The sequence below is a fragment of the Debaryomyces fabryi genome, assembly GCF_001447935.2.
Source record: "Debaryomyces fabryi strain CBS 789 chromosome Unknown contig00045, whole genome shotgun sequence".
In the NCBI taxonomy this organism is placed as follows: Eukaryota; Fungi; Ascomycota; class Pichiomycetes; order Serinales; family Debaryomycetaceae; genus Debaryomyces; species Debaryomyces fabryi.
In genome coordinates, this window is record NW_015385471.1 from 24,456 (window position 1) to 44,999 (window position 20,544).

General features: G+C 36.7%; 8 protein-coding genes across 8 annotated transcripts; 3 read left to right on the forward strand and 5 right to left on the reverse strand.

Annotated features, from left to right (window-relative positions):
• Positions 1-530: 530 nt before the first annotated feature.
• AC631_02519 (uncharacterized protein) lies at positions 531-1,835 on the reverse strand (the record flags this gene model as incomplete). Its single annotated transcript, XM_015611349.1, has 1 exon — positions 531-1,835. The coding sequence occupies one exon, from the start codon at positions 1,833-1,835 to the stop codon at positions 531-533; it is 1,305 nt and encodes a 434-aa protein (XP_015467813.1).
• A 1,356-nt stretch (positions 1,836-3,191) lies between these two features.
• Positions 3,192-5,276, forward strand: FGR47 (Fgr47p; the record flags this gene model as incomplete). Its single annotated transcript, XM_015611350.1, has 1 exon — positions 3,192-5,276. The coding sequence occupies one exon, from the start codon at positions 3,192-3,194 to the stop codon at positions 5,274-5,276; it is 2,085 nt and encodes a 694-aa protein (XP_015467814.1).
• Positions 5,277-5,543: 267 nt separating this feature from the next.
• AC631_02521 (uncharacterized protein) lies at positions 5,544-6,527 on the reverse strand (the record flags this gene model as incomplete). Its single annotated transcript, XM_015611351.1, has 1 exon — positions 5,544-6,527. The coding sequence occupies one exon, from the start codon at positions 6,525-6,527 to the stop codon at positions 5,544-5,546; it is 984 nt and encodes a 327-aa protein (XP_015467815.1).
• A 923-nt stretch (positions 6,528-7,450) lies between these two features.
• On the forward strand, positions 7,451-11,095 carry AC631_02522 (DNA-directed DNA polymerase gamma; the record flags this gene model as incomplete). Its single annotated transcript, XM_015611352.1, has 1 exon — positions 7,451-11,095. The coding sequence occupies one exon, from the start codon at positions 7,451-7,453 to the stop codon at positions 11,093-11,095; it is 3,645 nt and encodes a 1,214-aa protein (XP_015467816.1).
• A 1,923-nt stretch (positions 11,096-13,018) lies between these two features.
• On the reverse strand, positions 13,019-14,869 carry AC631_02523 (uncharacterized protein; the record flags this gene model as incomplete). The annotated part of the gene is made up of 1 exon (XM_015611353.1): positions 13,019-14,869. One exon carries the CDS (start codon positions 14,867-14,869, stop codon positions 13,019-13,021), a length of 1,851 nt encoding a protein of 616 aa, XP_015467817.1.
• A 376-nt stretch (positions 14,870-15,245) lies between these two features.
• Positions 15,246-16,400, reverse strand: AC631_02524 (uncharacterized protein; the record flags this gene model as incomplete). The annotated part of the gene is made up of 1 exon (XM_015611354.1): positions 15,246-16,400. The coding sequence occupies one exon, from the start codon at positions 16,398-16,400 to the stop codon at positions 15,246-15,248; it is 1,155 nt and encodes a 384-aa protein (XP_015467818.1).
• A 1,439-nt stretch (positions 16,401-17,839) lies between these two features.
• TRY5 (Try5p) lies at positions 17,840-19,627 on the forward strand (the record flags this gene model as incomplete). The annotated part of the gene is made up of 1 exon (XM_015611355.1): positions 17,840-19,627. The coding sequence occupies one exon, from the start codon at positions 17,840-17,842 to the stop codon at positions 19,625-19,627; it is 1,788 nt and encodes a 595-aa protein (XP_015467819.1).
• A 143-nt stretch (positions 19,628-19,770) lies between these two features.
• AC631_02526 (uncharacterized protein) lies at positions 19,771-20,469 on the reverse strand (the record flags this gene model as incomplete). Its single annotated transcript, XM_015611356.1, has 1 exon — positions 19,771-20,469. The coding sequence occupies one exon, from the start codon at positions 20,467-20,469 to the stop codon at positions 19,771-19,773; it is 699 nt and encodes a 232-aa protein (XP_015467820.1).
• Between the last annotated feature and the right edge of the window lie 75 nt (positions 20,470-20,544).

A 20,544-nucleotide genomic window follows, 5' to 3' on the forward strand; every position in this document is an offset into this window, starting at 1 on the left:
ATTTCACTATTGGGTATTCGTTCGTTCCAGCGAACGAGCGATGGACGAGACAATTGTCAGAATTTTTTTTGATTTTGTGGAAACTTTTACCTTCAGTAAATGTGGGACTGCTTAACTATGGCTTAACTATGGCGCAAAGTTGCCCTTGGTTGTGCGTATATTACAGCACTAAGGGGTGAAGTTACCCGCCTTTATTTGCGTAAATTTATCTCCGTGATGATCCATACACCCATATTAAGCGATGAAATAGAGGGTCTACGAGCGTTGTAGTATCATTTTAAGGTGTATAATACATATTAAGCAACTGGTTTATACATATATCAAGTATATACTCGGCCGTGTGTCAGATGGGTGTGAGAAGCAAGGGGAAAGTGTGGGTAGGGTAGAAATATAGCCGGTGCTGCTGTCAAGAGAATTAGGAGCAGCAGACGGACTTCGAGTAGGTTGCGGAGATGGATGTAGTTGTTGTAGATTGTATTGATGAGGACGGTGAAGCGATATGTGATTATGAGCATTATGTGAAGTTACTATCAGCTTATCACAGATACATCGTTGGTGATGGACTCATTAATGTCATCAGAATCTTTGTGCTCATCTTTGAGCTCAGATTGCGTGGTGGTGTCATTTTCAGGGCGATAGTCAGAATTACCATTGGCAGGTTCCTTTTTGATGGAGTCGGTGGTGATATTTTCGAGGGCTGAAACTTCTGATTCGTCTGGCGCCAGACTGCTGAGTCTGGACTCGCTGTTCTTGACATCTGTGAGCGCACTCGTGGTAGACGACGAGTGGTTATGGTTCAAACTCTGATTAGGCTCTTTCAGCTTCTCTACCTTTAAATCTTCGATAATGGAGTTCCATTTCGCCAACAATTCTTCGCACTTCTCGTGCAACTTGAAGCTGTCAGGGTACTCGAGGTCCTTGTCCCTCAATATGCATTTGAGTACTTTATGGATTTTGGTTTTTTTGAGCAATTCTAAATTTACGGGGAACTCGACTAAACGGTGTAATATGAGTCTAGCAACCAGGAGTTCGTTGGCCGTAGGAGGTGGAAACTGTTTGGGGTTTGCAGGGGTAACGGGTTGATTTCTTTGAATTAATGATCGCTGTAATTTGATCCGACAAAGCCATAATTGGTGTTGTTTTTCTTCTTCGGTGAGTTTCGGACTTCCTTCTACTTTAGTCTTATTATGACCGTTCGTGTATTCAGCCTGTGATGACGCCGTCGGTGTGGTATTGGAAGCCTTCAAAGTTTTACGCTTGCCGTTGGTAGATATAGAACGCTTCCTTTTCGATCTACTATTTCTATCTGACAACGCATTCTCATCTTCCTCTAATGAATCTCCCTCTCCTTTTTCTTCTTCGTCGTCGCCGTCTTGTTTTTTTGATTCACTTATTTCATCTGCGTCGTATTCCTCTTCGTCCTCGTAACCTTCGACTTCTTCATCTTCCTCATCTCCCTGAATTCTATCTTTGTCTAATCTCTCCATGAAATCGTCAAAGTCTAATCCTTTCGTCGCCAAAAGTGCATCAGTAACTTGAAGCGTCCTTCCCCCAGCTTTCTTTTTCGGCTTGTTCTTGTTTGGAATTTTTTCCAATTTTTTGTCCAACTTTTCCTCCGACAAGGGTTCAAGGTTCTTGTCACTCATCCAGTAGAAATCTCCATCAGGAATAAAAATGACACAATAGTTTGTGGTTTTCTTCTTTGCCTTCAATATTGCATCCGGTACCATGTCTTCGGGCATCACAAACGATGGCCACGCAGGAAATCCATGCATTTTGGCCAATACCAAATCTTTAGGCTCAAACTGGGTCTTTTTTACCTTCTTTGGTGGCATTTGGGTATTAAATTAGAATTGAATATAATAACAACGGTTGTGACTCTTAACAGCAATTAAATCCTTCCGATGAACTTTTAAGAATATTTGTTCCTGATTCAATCGTAAAATATTACTTCGTGTAACTGAATTGAGTGTCGATATTCCAATTATCCTTGATTCTAGTTTCTTTCTCTATCTATTGAAACACTCTGGTTTGTTTTGTTGACAGTATACGTGTATATCGTATGTAAACAGAAGCAATATGGAATTCAATGACTTTATTCGTGATCTTTCGGGAACAAATTATTTGCACGCAATCTCTATTGATGGATCCCGATATCTTATGGAATAATCACTTACTATGAATAAACTTGCTAACTCTGAACAAAACACTTAGATTACTACAATGCCTAATTTAAACCTATTGGAAGGTATTTTGAGTTTTGCACGACTCGCTTATATTCTTCTATTAACGGGTTGCAGCCTTCGGTACTTGTCATAAATAGGACCAATTGTCTCCTCTAAATGCCCTCATGGCATCCTAAATGCGGTTTCATAGAATCTGGTGTACCATTTCGTGGTATTTTCAGTTTGAAATTCTGTCAACTTCCTATTTATATGCTCAAGTTTCACAATTATCCAAGGTAAAGCATCTATTTGCTCCGTGAATAAATCATACTCTGCTACATTACTCCCCTATGATTGTTGATTATTCCAGGTACAATAAATCTGTAGTAACACATACACAACATCTATCATGATTCCATTGTGTAATTATTTTGAACAATATGTTACTCTTCTTTCGTTGATCACGGTGTAAAGTTGTTGAACATTTAACCCTGATTACAACTCACATTCTTAATATATTCGGCATGTCACCTATTGATTTTACATATGTATATAAGTATATTGTACAAGTATGTCGTCTTCCATTTTGGGTGTAAATAGGTGTAGATCGTAAATTTATTACATAATCTGGAATATTGTGCTTCAAGAAAAAAAGCTGCGACATACTCAAGGAACACTAACAACCTCTAAACAGACTCGTTATAATCCATATTCTTCTAAGTTGATAGAAAGTATATTGGCGTCAGAAGGCCATACGTGTATTTTTATTAACTTAAAACAGAAAAATTAGAGTATTTTTTAATTAAGAATTTATTCTACCTAACGCCAGGAAAACTGTTTAGTACCGATCGTTGAGTTAATTTTTACATCAATTGATAATTTGGTCACTTAAATTGTTGTGGTTAATTTAAATTTAAGCTAATTTAGTATTGATATTGAAATTTGAGGTTGCCGTTACAGATACATTAAGCTAATCTGACTAGGAAATTCAACAAGAAAATTTGATAAGTTTATTCCTGCTACAATATGGACAACCCTAATTTTTCACCTGGCAAAAGGCCGTTTAACGGTGAAATGCATAGTTCGGCGTTAGATCAGCCAGTTGACATTCTTAAGAGAAGAAAACATTCTGACGTGCCAAGGTCTCTTGATGAGATAAATAGAAAGACGGAAATTAGCTTTCAGCAGCCGTTTTCTGCACCCATTCTTCATTCAGTTCCTCCATCCATACTACCAATTATTTATCCACCCTTCCAAACGCAAGATTTTTTCACCGATGTAACTTCTGATATAACGGATCCTAATATTGCCAAACAGATTAAGGGGATCTTGCAAAATTTCCCACCTCCAATTCCACCATATTTGTCTAATGAAATGGCCCCACCACAGGGGGGTATGATGATTCCATTTATTTACCCACCACCTCCAGTTATCAGAAGCGAAGTTCCTAGAGATGGTCAAAAAGCAGATGCGACAGCAATGCATTCTCCTACAACCGACGAAGAGTATGTTGAAATGCCGCCGTTACCATTTCCTCCACCAAATTACATGCCATACCCGTTAATATCAGATCAATCTTCCCTTACTCCTGCTGAGGTATTTGCATCGTTTTTGGAAGCGCTGCAGAAATTACCAAGAATTGATATGGTTTTGGCTAGTGCAGCTGGTTCACTTTTTGATTTAAGAATCCAGGCGAAAGAGGAAGGCTTTACATACGAAAAATATGAGATCTTGAAAAGCAAGAAGTTAGAAGCTTTAAAAAATAAAAGGTTAGGACTTTCGACTAGAGAATCCGAAGAAGAAGAAGAACTTGATTCCGATGATTTTGAAGATTATATGGAATATGCTTCAAATATTGATGTAACGGATGCATTTGATAGTTATGCTAAGCTGAATTTTGCTGATACCTTTGAATCAGATTGTGGCTGTCCTCCAAGTTATTTGAAGATAACCCCAAATGTGAGCGACATTAAAAATCCTTCAGAGAAACACATCAAAACTGAAAAAATGAATGATGAGTATTTCTTAGATCCATCTGCTGAATTTGAGGAAATGCAACCATTAAGCTCTAATAAAGTCTTGTCACATTCTAATAAAGATATTAGTTCTGCAAATGGTATTAATAAAGAAAAAAGAAGGAAAGAATTAGAAACATCGGTATACGAATTGTCAGAATTTGAATCTAAGCATAAGCATGATATATATATTACCAAAAAGAAGAAGTTGTTGGAAAGATTGCAAAATTTAAAAGATTCTAGAATCCAGTTCTTGGGATCAGATGATCAATTAAAAGACGAGCAACTATTGAATTACAAGAAACTTTTGGAAGAACGTAGGGACGAAGAATTGGTGAGATTGAAAATTAATTTCAATTACCAGTATTTAAAGAATTTATTAATATTTTATCAAGAGTCAAACAAGGTCTACAAGAACGTAAATGCATTAGTGTTGAATAAATTGAAGAAATTGAAGAATTTCTTTGAATTCCAAAAGAATCTATTTGAGGATGCTATAAAAAACGGGGACTCGAAGGATGGCATATTTGATGTCAAGAGTAAAGAATCTAGTAAGTTGTTTAATGGAATATCTGAGAAGGATTTTCACGCTGGAGTTAAACAGATTATGAATTCTACAAGAAGAGAAACTGATAAATCCAAGCATTCTGGAAGTACTGCTCCAGTTGTTCATGACTTTATGCCTTTGATATCTGCTGATGAATTCAATATAATTACCGGAGACTTCCCAAATAAGAGTAAACAATCGAAGGATTCTTCAAAGTCTGCAACATCAAAAGCATTCGACAGTATTAAGCATCATATATTCCAAAGCTCCTTGTACGACCCAATCACTTCTGGTTCAGATACTAATAATGCATCGGAGAGTACAACAGGCACGCCATCAAAAAGAAGAGGAAGAAGAGGTGGTAATACACCCGGCGATAAGTTAATTGATGATAGTGACAAATCAAGTTCAAAATACACAGAATCCTTGCTATTGGCTAAAATAATGAAGCATTTTATAGGGCCTCAAGGTGCAAATCCAGATGAACTAACTGACGATTTAGAAATAATGGGTGTGAAAACAAGGTGGCCTGTTCAATATACCAAATAGCCATCAACATTATATTCTACATCTTGAGGATCATATTTGGGAGCATATAGTTAAACTATATATATAGTATTAATAGTGTTACAATAAGTATCAAATCAAGTTAAGAAACAATATACATCATCAAAGATATTTTTGATCGTTTCAAAAATAAAACAAATAGAAAAGAAGAGTAAATAGAATGCTTTCTTTAATAAAGAAAACAATTCGCTAATAAACATAGAATTAACAACGAAGTGAAAAATTAACAAAAATGAATTTGTCACTCGTTTAATATTCTTCGAATTGAGAGTAGATAGCAGTCAAGACGTTAGCAAACCCAAGAACTAATGGGAAGCTTCCTAAGACATCGGCAAACTGATTATAAACTCCCAACTGGATCAAGAAATGTTTCTTCAAGGCACTGAAAATACCACCAAAAGAATCAAGAGTGGTCAAACTACCAGCATTCTTGACAATGAAGTAGAAAACAAGCACCTTTGATAAAGCAAAAACAAATGGATCATACTTATAAGCTCTGGTAATAAGACCAGAGTCGTCTTCATCAATAATAATACATCTTCTAGTGAAGTTAACGTAATAGGAAACAATTAATGGCAAAACAATCGAAGTCACGATCCAGTTGGCAAAAATTGAGATAACCTTGAATTCAAAGAGTACACTGATATCTGGCAATAATAAATCGGATGAAGACAAGTAACTAATGTTATCTTTGAAAACTTGGTGCACCGAGTTGTTGTGCTTAACAGCAACAAGTGGAATGTAGGTAGACAAGAAGTAGACAAGTTCGATTACGAGCTCGATGTAGTTCAATGAAACAGATCTAGACAAGTTTTCTCTTAAATCGTCATTGTAATCTAACGTGGTGGCCCCAATTCTGTCGGTGAATTGCAAAACCTTTGAGTAACCCTCCTCGAAAAACTCAATTGCTGGATCAATAATCCACTCCTTCAAGTTAACTGGTGGCCCTGCTTCATAATCCTTATCTTCATCTTCAGTCTCCTCTTCGTCCTCTTCAACTTCGTCTGTTTCTTCGTCTTCGCTGCCATCTTGTGCTTCAGCCAACGTTTCCTCGTCGCTCTCTATGTCCAAGCTATTTTGCACCGCAATCAATCCTTCTTCAGGGTTGGATTCGATGTAAGCCGAAAGCTTCTCAAACAATTTTTGTTTGGTATCTTTAGCAAGAACGTGAATCCCTACTTTGCGGCAAATACTGCTTAATTCTGCCTTCTTAAGACTTTGTAATTCTGACATTTCTAGTCTGGTACTAATGGTTTTTATCTTTCCTTATTGCAAAAAAAATAGAAGAACTATGTTTGTTTGTTTATAAAATTCGATGAATAACAGCAACTGATCAATTACCCGAACTTTATACCTGATAGTTTTATTTTATTCTGGCTTCGGTAAGAATTGAACTTGTGTTTACATTTGTCCATCCTTTGTACTATAGCTATTATGGACTTATTAAAGACCCTTGTTATGTACAGGTTATTATTATATTTCCTATTTTGGACATCCTGTGTATAATCTCTTCATGTACCGTAGAAGAATTTTAACTGTTTCTGATAGTAGTAATAACAAGAAATCCATCAAGCAGGTTTATCAGTTAGTAAGAGAAATAATAAACAATTACATTTTAATAACATTGCTCCAGAATTGAGATTCAGGGAATTTAAATTTTATCATTTAATTAAGTATTTTTTAAATTAAATTTGATAAAACAACCTCTTGTCTTGAGGATTCTACTATTTGAATGATATAATAGAAGGTATAATAAAGACGAAAAGAAAATCAGTGGCATGATTTTATATAAACACGAATTTTCATACAATAAACATTTTGTACGAATATGGGGTCGATCTCTACGAAGTCTGGCAAAAATTGGAAATCAGTTCAAAGAAGCGCCCAGGATAAATCAGGTAGGCGTTCAGTATTTGAGTGAAGAGTTGCATACAAAATTATTTCCAAAGACTAAGAGTACCGATTATTTGAAACCTAAGAACCCGGCTCTTTTGGAGCTAGCAAAGGAACACTTAAGATATAATGAATTACTAGGTAAGAAGACAGAGATCGTGGAGCCCATAAATATAGACAATTTCCCCGATTTGGAAGGAAAGAGCACCCTAGATGAACACTTTTATAGAATAGGGACAGAAGCCTCGGAACCATACCTATCAATGGCAGAGAAGTTCTTATCTCCAGGTATACAATTACCCACGAAACCAAAACCTTCGGAGTGGTTGTTCAAGAGTGGATGGGTACGATACGCTGAGGGCGAAGCCCCTAAGGAAGTGCCACATCCATTGGAAGATGAATTAGTGTTCGATGTTGAAGTCATATACAAGAGGTCACCATATGCAACATTGAGTACATGTGTCTCTTCCGAGGCATGGTATGGATGGGTATCTCCCTACCTTACGAACTATGCTGAGAATAAGAAATATGACGACTGGGAACACCTAATGCCTTTAGACTGCTTGAATAATCCAAAATTAATAATTGGATACAATGTCAGTTACGATAGAGCACGAGTGTTAGATGAATATAATATCAAGCAGTCAAAGGGTTTTTTCTTGGATGGTATGGCCCTACATGTCGCCATAAGTGGAATATGTTCTCAACAAAGGCCAACTTGGCAAAAGCATAAGAAAAGCAAATCTCAACTTGATTCAACTAAAAATGAGTCCCCTGTGATAGATTCCGATACAGATTATTTCGATAAAAAGCTATCGGCTGTAGAAATAGCAAATGAACTTTTAGATGACCCATGGTTGAATAAAGGTTCTCCAAATTCTTTAGCAAACGTGGCAGATTTTCATTGCAATATAAAATTAGATAAAACTGACAGAGACTTTTTCGGTACCGAAGATCCTCAAGATGTTATCAACAACTTCAATAATTTAATGGATTATTGTGCAAGGGATGTTGAGGCAACTTATTCGGTAACTGCTAAGCTTTTTTCACAATTTAGACAAAAGGTGCCACACCCTGTATCATTTGCAGCACTTAGGCACCTTGGAACTTTAATGTTACCCACAACGAAGAACTGGGATAACTACATTGAAACAGCTGAAAAAGTATATCAGAAAAACCGTGATGAAGTCACTACTATATTGAAAGAAAGAGCTAATGCGTTCGTTATTTACATAGATCAAAATGATGAGTCATTGAAACCTGATTGGGAATCTGATCCATGGTTATCGCAATTGAATTGGACTATCAAGGAGCAGCGGTTGAAAAAGAATGGTGAGCCTGCAGCAAATCAAGCTTTTTTAACTGGCTATCCTGAATGGTACAGGGATTTGTTTAAAACTGCCACAGTTAACGGAGTCAAACACCGGGAAATGAATATATCTACTCGTACTCGAATAACTCCTTTACTCTTAAAATTAAAGTGGGAAGGATACCCGTTGCTTTGGACTGATTCGTCAGGTTGGTGTTTTAAAGTTCCGTTTAATGACGAAACTATTAAATCTATGGAAGATAAAAGTTACACAAGAGCCAAGCTAAATGATGAAGATTTGGAAAAATTCCTTCCTCAATTGAGGGATAATGGTAACAGCTACGAATTATTTAAAGTACCTCATCCAGAAGGCCCTGGTAAGAGATGTACATCTATCTTATCTAAAAGTTACTTGAGATACTTTGAAAGCGGCATCTTGACATCCGAATATTCGTTTGCACAGGAAATATTGAGTTTAAATTCGACCGCATCTTACTGGATGGGTAATAGACAACGTATTATGGATCAGTTTGTCATTTATTCCGATATGAGCCATAAGAAAAATAAGTTCTTTGACACTAAGGTTGATTCTAAAAAGCATAAGGACATGGGTATTATCTTGCCTAAACTTTGTTCCATGGGTACAATTACTAGAAGAGCAACTGAGAATACATGGTTAACAGCTTCAAACAGTAAAAAAAATAGAATTGGCTCAGAATTAAAGGCTATGATTCAAGCGCCAGAAGGCTACTCCTTTGTTGGAGCTGATGTAGATTCTGAGGAATTATGGATTGCATCCTTGGTTGGTGATTCAATGTTTGAAATGCACGGAAGTACTGCTTTGGGATGGATGACTTTAGAAGGTGATAAATGTGAGAAAACCGACTTGCACTCCAAAACTGCTGAAATCTTGGGAATTCTGAGAAATGATGCCAAAGTCTTTAATTATGGTAGAATTTATGGAGCCGGTGTTAAATTTGCCACTAGGCTTTTGAAACAATGTAATGCTTCTTTAAGTGACGAACAAGCGGAAATGATGGCCAAAACATTATACGCTAAAACAAAAGGTCAAACAAATACATCCAAATTCTTAGATAGAAGAATGTATCATGGAGGAACCGAATCGATTATGTTCAATGTATTAGAATCTATTGCATATCAGGAAGATCCTAAAACTCCTGTATTAGGTGCAGCGATCACAGATGCTCTTACAATTGCAAATTTAAATAAAAATAATTATTTGACTTCTAGAATCAACTGGGTAATCCAAAGTTCAGGTGTGGATTACTTACATCTATTGATCGTATCGATGGAATTTTTATTAAAGAAATTCCGAATAGATGGAAGGTTGATTATAACTGTTCATGATGAATTAAGATACATGGTAAAAAGTGAAGATAGGTATAAGACTGCTCTTCTTTTACAAATTAGTAATTTATGGACAAGAGCAATGTTCTGTGAACAATTAGGTATCAAGGAAGTACCACAGTCTTGTGCATTCTTTTCAGAAGTTGATATTGATACTATCTTGAGAAAAGAAGTCACTCTAGATTGTGTAACACCATCGCATCCAAATTCAATCCCCCCTGGTGAATCGTTAGATATTCACAAGATCTTGGAGAAATGTGAAAGTGAAAAGTTTATGATTGGGTGCCCTCGTAAAAGAGCTAGCAAACAGTCAAAAATTGACTATTCGAGCAGAGAGCGAGTGATATCAAACTTAGATAAAGAATTGAACAGTGATATGAAGGTTGCGAAAATCAAATTACAAAATTCGATTGATAAAGCAACTTGGAGGCAGAACATTAATAATTATATCAATGTCAAGAAGAATATTGAATTTGACAAGTTTAATAGCGAATTTGATAGAAGAAATATAATGTTCGAAAAATCATCTACTTTATACAATTCAGAAGCCACTACTAAGCCGTTGAAGCCAAAGTCGGTGAAACGAAAAATAGTGGAAGAATATGAGATTGGAAGTGATGGTGATGAATTGTTAGCTAGGGAAATTGCTAAGTCTTATAGCGAAGGAAATCTTAAGCCAGCAAAGACAAGTAAATATAAATATAATCCGGCTATTAAAAAGCTGACTTCTAGTGTCAAAAAGGAACACAAGAACTTCTCTAAGCAACCTGCTGAAAGATCATCTCAAGATAATAGCCTAGTAAGGCCTAGGTCGGTTTCTAATAACAAAATCCAGACGAAATTTTATAAAGCACAGTACTCCACTGCCAATACATATGGGCAAAAACCTGATAGTGTCAAATCCTACCCGAAAAACTCACCTACAGAAAAACTAAATAATAGCCCAAGTCGACTATCAAAGCTTTTCTTCGAAAGCGGATCAAATTCTCAAACTCAATCTACAAAAGCGAAACTTAGTGTCCGACCGACAAAGCAAGTGTCTTACACGCTGAGAAGTGGAAGCTTCCGTACACCAATTCAACAACTGAAAGACCCTCCTAAGAATTTTGCTTCCTCAGTTCTAGCAAACAGCAATGCTAAGCGAAAAAAATCCGCTGAACCTTATACCCAGAGACATTTATTTTATCGTGCTAGCACTTTCACCCCCGGAAATGGCATTCTGAAGCACTAACCCTAAATGCCTTCCATAGTTGTCATCTACTCGGAGATCACTCTCCCAAACTACATTCATGTATCCCAGTCTCAAGTCCAAATTATAATTGACTGAGAATGATAATGGCCACATCTGACGTCATAGACTACTCACCCAATTCTCCACACTACCCCGAAACCAAGGTAATCCTTACTAACCACTTATTGTCAGATGTGCCATATATATCAATTCGAGTCATTAACCGTATTGGATCGCGGGCTACTGTACCATATAGCTACTGGCTACCATACATATATAACGACGTAACGATATTCAATAAATGCAATATAGTTGTACTCAAAGTTGGCTGTATGCACGCCGTCGTCTTATCCGACATTTCCCTAATGTAGTTTGATACGCACATCTACACATATATGTTAGTTACACATCGGTGCTTCGAACTACCGGTGTTCTCAATCCCGACGCTTCCAGCGACAGTAGCCAGCGGCTGAACTCACACAATACTTTGACATGTATGGTCAATTACTTCCCCAACCGTTTTACTGCATACCCGGGCAAGCTTGTGTGTTTCTTTTCCTAATAAGTATATGACGGCTGGCTTTAGTACCGATTGTCGTTTTGTTTACAACTCGTCCCGAACTTTACCCGCATTCACCCACCTGGTACAATTTATCCGATATGTCAATTTCGTCGTTTCCACAGTTTCCAAAACCTTAATTAAGAACTGTCTGGTTATGCTATTACAATAATAACTAATTGTAGTTATCTCTTTACCAACCGTTTATATCTTTATGATAAGCGTTTAGAGAAAGCCCCGAACCAATAGGAATAGAGGGCGGACCGACTAGGTTTCGTAAATATCGCAATATGCGTATGTATGATACCGATTGCCGCCTATAATTGGATATCGCGCGGTAAATACCAGTCTTGACTCCCTCCGGTTAGTCCGAAACGTAAATAAAATTAATTCCCTAACCAAGCGGCTTTGTGATCGGTTCGTGATTTTCGGTCAAAATTTTCATTCTCGAACCCATATAACTGACCCTTGTTCCCAGTTGAAAAAATTTGTTTTTTTTGTTTGAGTTTTCTTTTACTGAAGGTTGTTATTTTAAACTTAGAAGAACACTTTTAATAATAATTCAATAATTGGAAGAAATGTTGCCACCAGGTGTTATTTTAGTTTTCGTCTTAATCTTTTTAGCCTTCGTTGCTGTTGTTTCTGTCTTCGCTGGTAAGAAGATTAAGGCCAGAAAGTCTAACCAAAGATTCTAAATTGATGGTTAAAATACTGGCAAATTGACTTGTTGGATATAGGAACCATTGGCGCTGCTAGAACTAATATAATAATAATACTAATAAATAATGAAGATGCTGGCTATATTAATACACTGAACATTTGTGATGGAAATTATGCTTAAGTGAAAAATTATTATCTAATTTCAATTAGAATTGCTCTATTGTGTTAGTGTTGCCCATTTGTGTTTTGGTCCTATATTTGACGGTCGTTTTGCGTTGCTATAATACGAAACTGTATTTTTTTTATTCTACAACAAATATTATTATCTATTGACGATTTTTATTGCTGCTTTTTATCATTTACTACATAACACTGTGTTTGACGGGAATCGGACACAGGGTTATTTTATTGTATTATCGGGAATCATTTTTTTTTTTTGAAATTTTGGGAATAATTAATGTCAATATAGCTACAAATACCTATTATATTGTTTTAATAATATATTTTAAAATCCTAATCCTACTTGTAGATGCATATATTGAGATGAACTATAATAAAACGAGCTGCTGCTATATCTATGAACTAATAATGAAGCCATGGGGTACCTCCGGAATTAATTAATTTTCATTGGCCTTTTGTTCTGCTCTTCCTATTTTGATTACGTCATCCATACATATTTCTATTGCCTAATCCAGAGTGGCTGCTTATACCTCGTCGTTGGCTTCTTCTGGTTCGGAGGGCTTGATATCCTCATCATATTCATCTATGTAGAACGACTGTACCAATGCTCCGACAGACATTAAAGATAAAAATATCCAAGTTAATTGACCCAAAGCCACACTGTCAAAAAATGACATCAATGCACCCCAGATTAGCGGAGCAAGACACCGGGCAAGTGCTGTTAAACTCAATGTGGATCCATTGATGAACCCTCTATACTTTGGTGGAGATGCTCTATGTATCAACACGATAACTTGTGGAGTAGATGTAGATGAGGCTAGGGTACGAATTCCAGAATTAAGGTACAAAAGGGTTTTCGTCAACTGTGGAGATGCATTTGGATTGTAACCCGGTAAAGTGTAGATCAAAAATGGCAAAACAAAGTACATGATTGGGAATATGCTATTTGACAATCTGTAACCAGTGATGGTCCTTAAATTCCTGTCCATAAGAGGAAACACAAGCATAATTATGAAAACGCCGAGAAGTCCTGTGACAGATAATAACGTACCAATTGTATTTGAGTCGTAGCCGAATCCCCCTTTCATTCTAGTTGGAAATTTCAATTCCTCAGGCATAAATTTTGAAGCTAATAACACAGGCAAAAATTCCAGATAAACTAAATTGTGGAACGATAAAAGGAAATTTCCTAACATAGTCTGGACAACGGGACCAGTAAACACTTTTCTGCTAAAAGAACTTTTATTTATAGTAGAAACGTCACTGATAGAATATCTATTAGTACTAATTCTCGATAATGAGGGTCTAATAGATATATTAGATGAATATCTCCTTAATATAGCATTGGATGATCTTCTGGTTAATGGACCTAAATTATCATCCGAACAAATTGAGCTTGTCTCGTCTTCTTCATCAATAACTGAGGAATAAATAGGGCGTGGTTGAATGAGCGAAGTGCTTTCATCGAAGGAGTCCAAATCATCTTCCTGTTGATCTTCACGTATATTTTCATTCGAGTCATTAACGTTCGGAACCACATTATCTTGTTCACGTATTGGGTCCCTGTTTGGTTTCGGGACCTGTGGTTTTGTAGGCTTTCTCTTCGAAGAAATATTCCATTTACGAGTAGGAACATCAAAACCCAATCTTCTTCTTATCCAATCACCAATTTCAAGACCAACATCCTTTCTTTTGTAGTGTTGATGGTGTGTCTCTTCTAAAAACAAGAATCCCATTAACATACTAAACCATAAAAATAACGCCACTACTATATTTGACAATGCATAGGGGTATTTATTCAAAAATCTATCATAGGCACCATCATTTATCATTATTACTGACTCTGTTTGTGGTCTAGTTAAATATTTAGACCCTCCGATCAAAGGGCCAATAACACTTCCCACATTCCAGAATAGCGGTAAGATTGAAAATGCAGTACCTTGGTGCCTTCTTTCTGTAACGATTTCTCCGATCATTGTCCTGAGTACTGCAATGTTTCCATTCAATGCACCCATGGCAGACCGAGCTAATAATGCCATGTAGAAATTGGTGGAGAATCCAAATGTTAGCATGGAAAGCGACGTTCCAAACAATCCAAGAAGTAAAATTGGTTTTCTACCAACTTTGTCGGACGCCTTCCCCCAGTGTATACAACATAAGAACTGAGTAAATGCAAAGGAAGCTGAAAGATATCCAGAATACTTTGAAATATTTGCTTCATCAACGAAATGAAAATCTCGTATCATAAAATAGACATATGGAAAAAGCGATGTAAATGCAATCGGTTCCAGAAATCTAATCAAGCTGACAACTATCATTTGCCAAGTGGGAAACCCCTTCATCTGTTCTTTAAATGAAAGCTTAGATTCTGTCATTTTTGTATTTGCTTAACTAAGTCTAAACGATAATATATTATTACAAATTCATAAGGTTACCTTGCATGCGATTATCTGCACACAAAGTAATTGGTGTATTTATTTTACAAAATGACATAATTCAAGATCCTGGATTCAAAAAGGGGAATATAACTAGATTGGTCGGACTAACTTGTAGTACTGAATTTTGGTGATTTAGTAACGAAATTAAAATTAAAATTTGATTTCTTAGACCGTTGATAAATATTTTGCAGATGTGTCAAAATTTACCGTTCCGAGAGATAAGAAAGCTCTTATAAGAGTAATTACTTCGAAGTTAGAAATCATTGGGTGATAGAGACATGTATGGTATTTAATGAAGAATTGCACGCATGTATTAATTATTATTCATAGAGTTCGAATTATGGTGGCTAACAAATGTTGGTTTATTATTTCCTCTAAATTTTCTAAATTCCTGTTCTCGTAAGACCAATAGGATACTGGTCATTATTAACATATTATTATTATTTTCATTATCATTAGTCGTCTCAAAGATTTTAATCGTTCCGTTTTTGAATAAATTAAGTCCCTTGAATTTTTCATCTCCGTTGTCGACAAAAGTGGCCAAAGGTGTGTTGATTAATGCCTTTCCTTCATTCATCAATCTGGTCAAAGTAGCTTTTCTCTGATGACATTTCAACGAGCTGTATAATTCGTTCGAATCGCTTACATTCACCTTAACGTTCTTAATCGAACTGTTGATGGACTCAAGGGTATTCTGTATCGTCATATCGTCGCATAACGAAGGTGACGAGTTCTGTAGTATATAGAGTTGCATGAAGCCATTTGCAAATGTCGACGTCGTTCCCGTGACTCCTGTAATTCTGATCTTTGTATTTTCATACACCACGTCGACTGAAGGCTTGACACCATTATTCATCAAAACCACGGTCTTCAATTCACCATTGTCGAGCTGGAATATTAATATATAACAAGTGACGTTATTAGTTAAAATCCTGAAATATACTTTACAGAAAACTGACTTTTCGTTCGCCTTGTTATATTTATAAATAATCAAGAATGGCGAATTTATTTTGAAAATACTGAGCATCGACGTTGAAGTTTGTAACAACGGTATTCCTAACCCTTGCGAGTGGTACAGCTTTGTCTCTTCGGGAGACAAGTTCTTCTGTGAGTATATATCCAAAGACTTCAATGATGAGAATATAAGCACCCCCGGTTGTAGGAACGTCGAAACAATTGGTAATTCTCGTACGGTGGTATAGGAGGTAATAGGATATCCCAAAATCTTTAGATTATTAGTCACAGTTTCTTCAGAGCCCGAAGTAAATAGCGAACTCAAATCGGATATTTCTCCAGACCTACTGTAGAGGTCGTAGCTGTTAGCACGATCTTCATACTGCCTTGGATTCTGATTCTGCCCCACTGTGTTGCTTTGGTTCTGTGTGACTAAGGTCTCGTCACTATTTGTCCGACTTAGCGTAGAACGGTCCCCGTGTAAATATTCAATTCTTGGGTGTCGTTCTGGCATTATAAACGCTCTTGTCGGTATAGAAATGGTATTTTTCAACTGATTGCTACGCTATCTTCTTACAGTTTAAGTCCAAATTTAATTTTTCACTCATCTCACGTAATGATTCAGATCAATACCCGCAATCACCCCACGATCATTTCTTTTCTTGACTTTTCCGTAAGCTGCCTCATCTACTAAAATCAGCGTCTCCATATATTCAAGTATATATATAGATACATATGAGCCCTAAGTGGACGCTTCAATGCTATTGCTTCGGTAGTGCGTTGTAGTGCATGTGAATACTGCTCTAAACCATTCTATGATCCTCCGTGTAATTTAAGATGATCTGGGTATACTCTTCCTGTAGGGTTTAAGATTGTAGTGCCTGTTGTATCTGGTGTCGGGTATCCAACCTCGCTCCTTATATCGCTTAATACCAGTCCGCTTATTCTCTATCATGCAATATGTGCACGCGAAATGGGGTATCTTTTGTCCATTTTTCATGATTTTCGCAATTATGCACCGAAATAGTTTTATTTTGTAATACCCCAGCCCCAACGATCCGCCACTTCAAGATAAGCATAGTTTCGACAGCTCACCCTCCCCTAATTTTCTACATTATTCGCATAATCATACTATATGGTTGTCATAAACCGGTGTCCCTGAAACTCATCACTCAAGCTATTAGCTTTTACGGGTTTACAATATGGAAACCTAGAATCACAGTAGAGTCTATCAGCCTTGGATCCATACACTGGATCCATACCACTCTCCGTATATAGTTAATTCTATGAAATAAACTTAATCCCCTCGATCATATTAGATCATATCTAATCTCTACGCCATCATTATGTCCTCCTAGACTCGCCATGCGGTCCAAATGTCAGTGCCATCTCTCACATACTCCGCAATCACTTCCCCAAAAGTATATCAAACTGTATATCTGTAACAAATGCGCAGACTCCGGAGAACTACTGTGTACAATGCACAGATGCATGACTGGTAGTTTTTATTTCATAAAAGTCCTGGTTGGGGATAAGTTGGAGAACATACAAAGATCTATGTTCCTATTATGTAAGACGGTAATATCATCGACTCGTATAATGCGGACATAAAGCCGGGTAATAGAGTTAAAAATCGCGGGGATCATTACGATAAAAAGATGCAAAATTCCATTCTTTCTTTCTTGACATTTACAATGGGAATTTTGTTAGTAGGAACAAATGGCGGCAGAAAAGAAGTATATTTGCTCATTTTGCGCCAGAGCATTTTCTAGATCGGAACACAAACAACGACATGAAAGATCACATACTAATGAGAAACCTTTTCATTGCGTACATTGCACGTCAGCGTTTGTAAGGCGAGATTTATTGCAGAGGCACTGCAAAACGGTCCACAATATTGCTATTTCGAAAGAACGGAGGCATTCAACAGGATCTGCTATCAAAAGCATTGGGATGAATGGAGTAGTAGGAAACACAGGTGTTGGAGTAGGGGTGATAGGAGGAGTTGGAGGTGGAGCAAATGGTGGGGGAGTGGGGAGCTCTAGCAGTAGCAGCAGTAGTGATATTAAAGTTGGCGTAGGAATGGGAGGAGGCCCAGCCAATGGGGCATATGCTTGTGGGATGAACTCGGCGGTAGCAATAGGGGCAAGACCCCATGCTATCACCAACCATGGACTTCTCTTGTCGATAGCACACAAAGTGGGAGCAATATTGAAGAGTGAAGCAGAGTCGGAGATATTTGTCGTAGGGTATACAATGTTGGCACAGGATGATGCGCCAATAATCCCTGAGGTGTTGCAGAACTTGAGTAAGTTTTTGCAGTTCCATGAAATTGACCGCATTCCTGACTTCAAACTCTGCTTGATCTATTCGATATTATCGATTGGGCATATGACCGTCGGGAACACGGCCCACTGCATTGCAAACTTCCAACATTCGTGGTCGTTGTTGGTGCAAAAGCTCATTCCTGATTACAACAACAACAACACCAACCCCAACGACCAGATCGAGATCTTAAATTCGTTATATATCCTTTCCTACATGCACTTGAAATATAACTTAAACCAATACAAATCGATGGATGTTACGTGTGATTTGAACTTCAACTACTTGGATGATATTAGTTACATCATCATGTCCAACTTGTCGCTAAACTCGAATATTATCAATAAGAACATGAACTTATTCTGGTGTATCTACAACTTGTTATCACTTTATCAAATTAACGATGGTCCTCCCAAGTTCTATCAACTATTCCTTCTGAGACCAATTCTGAATTTGAGCTTGATTGACTTTATGAACAATATTTCGCAGGCCGATACTTCTTCAAAGTTCATTCAGGAAGTTATGATTTCCACTGTATCTAATGAATTGAACTATTTTAAGCGTACAAACAAATTACTCATTTTCAAGCTGACCAGAGCATTACACAACTCGATCATCCTAATTCACAAGATTATTCCTGAAACATCAAACATTGAGATCTATAAAATATTTAAGAAAAACCTTATCATAAAGAGCCCTTCCAAGTTCCACGATATATTAAGGTCGTATATTTTCAACCCAGTGGAATCTATCCACTTCAACCTTTTATCGGTCCTTTTGAAAGAGTTCAATCTCAGTTCTGTGCAGTCGTTTAATTTTAAAGCGTTTATCAATAGTAACTTGAATAATTCGTTGCAAACCTTTTCGAGTGCCATGCTTCCATTTTTTGAAATCGAGAACAGAGAGATTAACAATAACTTAGGAATCGTAAGCTTCCCGTTGATCTTTAATTTACGATTTGTCAACTTTCAATCAGTCGACATTTTGAAACTAGACAACTTAAATTTTGAAGATAAGATGAATTTAAATTATTTAATTATAGAATGGTATGTTACTTTGGTTAAATTGTTGATCAATTTATGGAAGAACAACCATTTGATAGATAATTGTATCTTACAGTGCTTATTATACTTGATCAACGACAATAGCTCGGACTTTCAATTCAATACAGAGTTTTTCTGGTGCGTGTTCAGGAAGCTCAACTATTACTTTGAAACTTGGTTATCGTTTATAAAAAACCAGTATTTCCTTGTGAATTTCAAGAACAACTTGCATAAGTTTGTATTGAACTACATACAATCTTCGCTTAATTTGCTGTCAAGTAGCGTATATGAGTCCCGCTCGGTGACACGGCCGAATGATTTCATGTTACCCCCTATTATGCCTCATATTAACCCTCCGAGAACGTCTTTATAGGAAATCGCGAATATATTATTTATTTTGTATTGCATTGTATTACAGAATATTCAATCATCAAAAGTTATATGTATTGTCTTCACCTGTGATTATATAACTATATAACTACACAATGTTATTTTCCTTCCTTATATTTCGTAGAATTATTGGTTGCTGACAGACCTGACCCATATGTCACTGTCACTATTGTCCCTCCATAATCTACTAATTGTGATACCTAAACTGTATTTCTTCTTATCTAACTCATCTTGCTTCATCTTTAACTTCTCAATAGCCTTTGTTATCTTGGTTCTCGTTGCGTAATCAATCTCAACGTTATAAGGAGGCAATAACTTCACCAAAAAATCTATTTCTTTATCGATTTTGCTTATGCGAGTGACGTATTGATCATATTTTAACTGTGTTGCCTTGATATGCTCATATGCCTTATGTGACTCCACTAATTGCTTCTTGCCTTGACTGAATTGTCTTTCGTTAGTCTTGTTACTGATTTTTATCGGCTCGTGCGACACTTTACGGACCGTGAATTTGATTGGCTTTTTATTTGAGTTCTTCGGAAGAGGCAACGTATGTATTTGTTCCTTGGGAACTTCATTTTCTTTCTCTTGGTTATTTAATTTGTCCACAGACAAGCTTTTTATCAACTTTCCAGTAGAGCTATCGCTATTTATTGACGATAAAGATGATTCCGATGGGGATGCTTTCATTTGGTTATTAATGACCTCATTAACAACAATCTCACTATTATTAGCTTCACTAGCTTCAAATGCTTTTGGCAAACTATTATACTCCTCTGGAGTAGTCATAGAACTTTCAGGAACAGTCATATCATCAGTATTCATTCTATTTAACAAGAAGAAATATGTTGTTGGTGTGCTTGTTTATCATCAACGCGTTGGCTTAAAAAGGTAAAAAAG